Source organism: Nansenia antarctica, assembly GCF_963989245.1.
Source record: "Nansenia antarctica genome assembly, chromosome: 10".
Classification (NCBI taxonomy): Eukaryota; Metazoa; Chordata; class Actinopteri; order Argentiniformes; family Microstomatidae; genus Nansenia; species Nansenia antarctica.
Genome location: NC_137680.1, coordinates 15,979,389 through 15,981,888, shown reverse-complemented (window position 1 = coordinate 15,981,888; position 2,500 = coordinate 15,979,389). Strand labels below are relative to the sequence as shown.

The 2,500-nt window shown below is 47.9% G+C and overlaps 1 protein-coding gene across 1 annotated transcript in view; it reads right to left on the bottom strand.

Annotated features, from left to right (window-relative positions):
- The window catches only part of vps13b (vacuolar protein sorting 13 homolog B), a gene marked incomplete at its 5' end in the record, with an annotated part of 281,095 nt that overhangs the window by 37,915 nt on the left and 240,680 nt on the right, over positions 1 to 2,500 (bottom strand). Inside the window, 1 exon segment of the mRNA XM_080541013.1 lies at positions 31 to 192. Coding sequence (XP_080397139.1) covers positions 31 to 192 — 162 coding nt within the window.

The window sequence follows — 2,500 nt, the reverse complement described above, 5'->3', positions numbered from 1 at the left end:
GGTTTCCCAACCTTTGGGCTGTTGTAATACCTGGGGGGACTTGTGGGAGCGCCAGCTGTACTGGTGGCTGTGAAGACTGGCCAGCAGGACGTTCTCATCTGTGTCCACCTGGCCGAAGCGGAGCGTCTCGTGGGTGTCGTTGCAGATCACGTAGTGGCTGTACACCAGCTCCTCTGCGTCTGGATCACGGTTCTAGGAGAGGGCAGAGACAGACACACACAGCACAGTGAGGAAAATGAGGGAGCGAAAAACACTTCTAACACTCTGTGTGTGTGTGTGTACAGTGTGTGCGTGTGTGTTTGTGTGTGTGTGTGTGTGTGTCTGTGCGCACGTTTGTGTCTGTGTGTGTAGGAAAGGGCAGAGAGAGACACAGCCAGTGAGGAAAATAAGGGAGCGAAAACACTTCTAACACTTGTTACAGTGTGTGCGTGGGTGTTTGTGTGTGTGTGTATGTATGCGCACGTTTGTGTCTGTGTGTGTGTGTGTGTGTGCATCTGTGTATGTGTGTGTGCATCTGTGTATGTATGTGTGTGTGTGTGTGTGTGTGTGTGTGTGTGTGTGTGTGTGTGTGTGGGTGCGCGCGCGTGTGCATCTGTGTGTACGTAGTATCTCTATGAACCCGGAGATGTTGTGGGCAGCGGTCACATCCTCTGCCTCTGGGAGAGTGAGTGACATCATAGCTGGGAGGAACAGAACCTCCGCAGGGACGTTAATCACGTCCCAGCCTGACAGCGCTCCAGGTTCGGAGGAACTGGAACTGGGCTAGCAGGCCCGGGATCTGTCCCGCTGCTCCAACAAAACTCCTGGAGAGAATCGCTCGCAAAAACTCTCTCCCTCAGCTCGACCCCAAGACTCCCTGAGCCCGACCCAAGACTCCCTCACATCAGATCGTATTACACTCACATCTAGATACCAACCACGTACCGACGGTTTCCCTTCTGATAAACACTGGCGGACACGTTGGCTGTTCAGATACTGACTAACTGTGCTATTGTTTTCTATCCAGCGCTTGGGAAAAGCTTGTGTGAAGTTAGACATTCTTGCAGTAAGAGTCATGGATGTAAAAAGGCGAGCTGCGGTTTTTGGGGGAGAAAACAATATGGTATAAAGTCGAGGCCCACCTACAGACACGGGGTCACCGAGAGGCCCCTCAAAAAACGCAAGTCATACCAGTCTAACAGACAACTTCTGCTGTCGGAACCATACGTCACTTCGCATGCAAGCGAGGATAACTCACCCGGCCTGCTATTTGAAAACATCGTTTTTTGTCGAAAGAGAGTGTGTCTCGCCATACACAAGTTCAAGAAGTGTACACGCAATTTTAAAAAACAGCAAACGGAGTCAAGTGAATCACTTTCCAAGCCCGTCTCAGGTCCTGAGTGAATCGACGGTACCACACCCTTCCTTGTTCTCTTGTTGCAAGACTCTCATCCAAGAGAGCTTCTCAATAACTACTCCAATCCCAACAAAACAGACCCCCACTTCACATTCAAACAGGCAAAAGGAGGGTGATGGTTAAAAGAGCCCTTTGCAATAAAGCTCTGAGTTAAACTGCCAAGCCTGTTTTGGTCCTGGTCTTCGGTTGTTGCTATTGAAAACGGATGGGAAAGTTTACACCAGTAAAAACCAACAGAGCGTCATTCAGTCCAAACGGGGACAGCTGTGACTAGAGTTCAAATCCATTCCCCTTTTATAGTGCAACGCTATCTCAGGCCACATTCAACGAGACACCCGGTTTTATAAACTTCCTGCCATCTCTAAGATGCCAGCGTAAGCCCCTCTTTGATGGTATCCACTTTCAAACCCAATTCATTAGGCAACATGATACAGGCATCAGAACAGCTCTGCCCAATAATCGTACAGTTTCTCTGTCTGTCAATGCGTTTTATGTGGGCCAACATTAACGCAGAGATATTTTGATAGTCAACAGTACCTTGCCTGTTAAAAGGCAAAAGTGACAGTTTCTCATTTGGCATCAGTCCCACGAGGAATCACAGTATCCATTTCTATAATCCTGGCCCGGATTATATTACTGTGTATGTACGTCGTCAACCCTAGATCTGGATGACAAGGAGACCCAAGACGCACAGTAACAAGGTATAATGTCTATAGGCAGCAAATTACCATACAAGGAGAGGAGACAGTAATTCCCACTTGAGGGAAATACAAATCAAATGGTGGAAACTGGATACGCGCCAAGCAGGAGTCGAGGCGACAGTGGATGCAGTAAAGTTGACGTTATAAAATGAACAATAATCTGATCAAGGAACACCTAGGAAAAGAAAAAACTAAAACGGGTTTCCTCATACGTCAGACGTCACACATCTGTTACAACCAGGAACCCGATCCTTCCAGAACTATCTATATATTTTCCGGGGGGCTAAAATCATTCAAACAGTTAGAAGAAAACTGTCCTGTCCTCGTGGTACATACAAGTGAGCAGCACTGAGTGTTCTGTGAGAAAGTGGAGTGTGTAAATACTACTGTGCTTTCGTGTGGC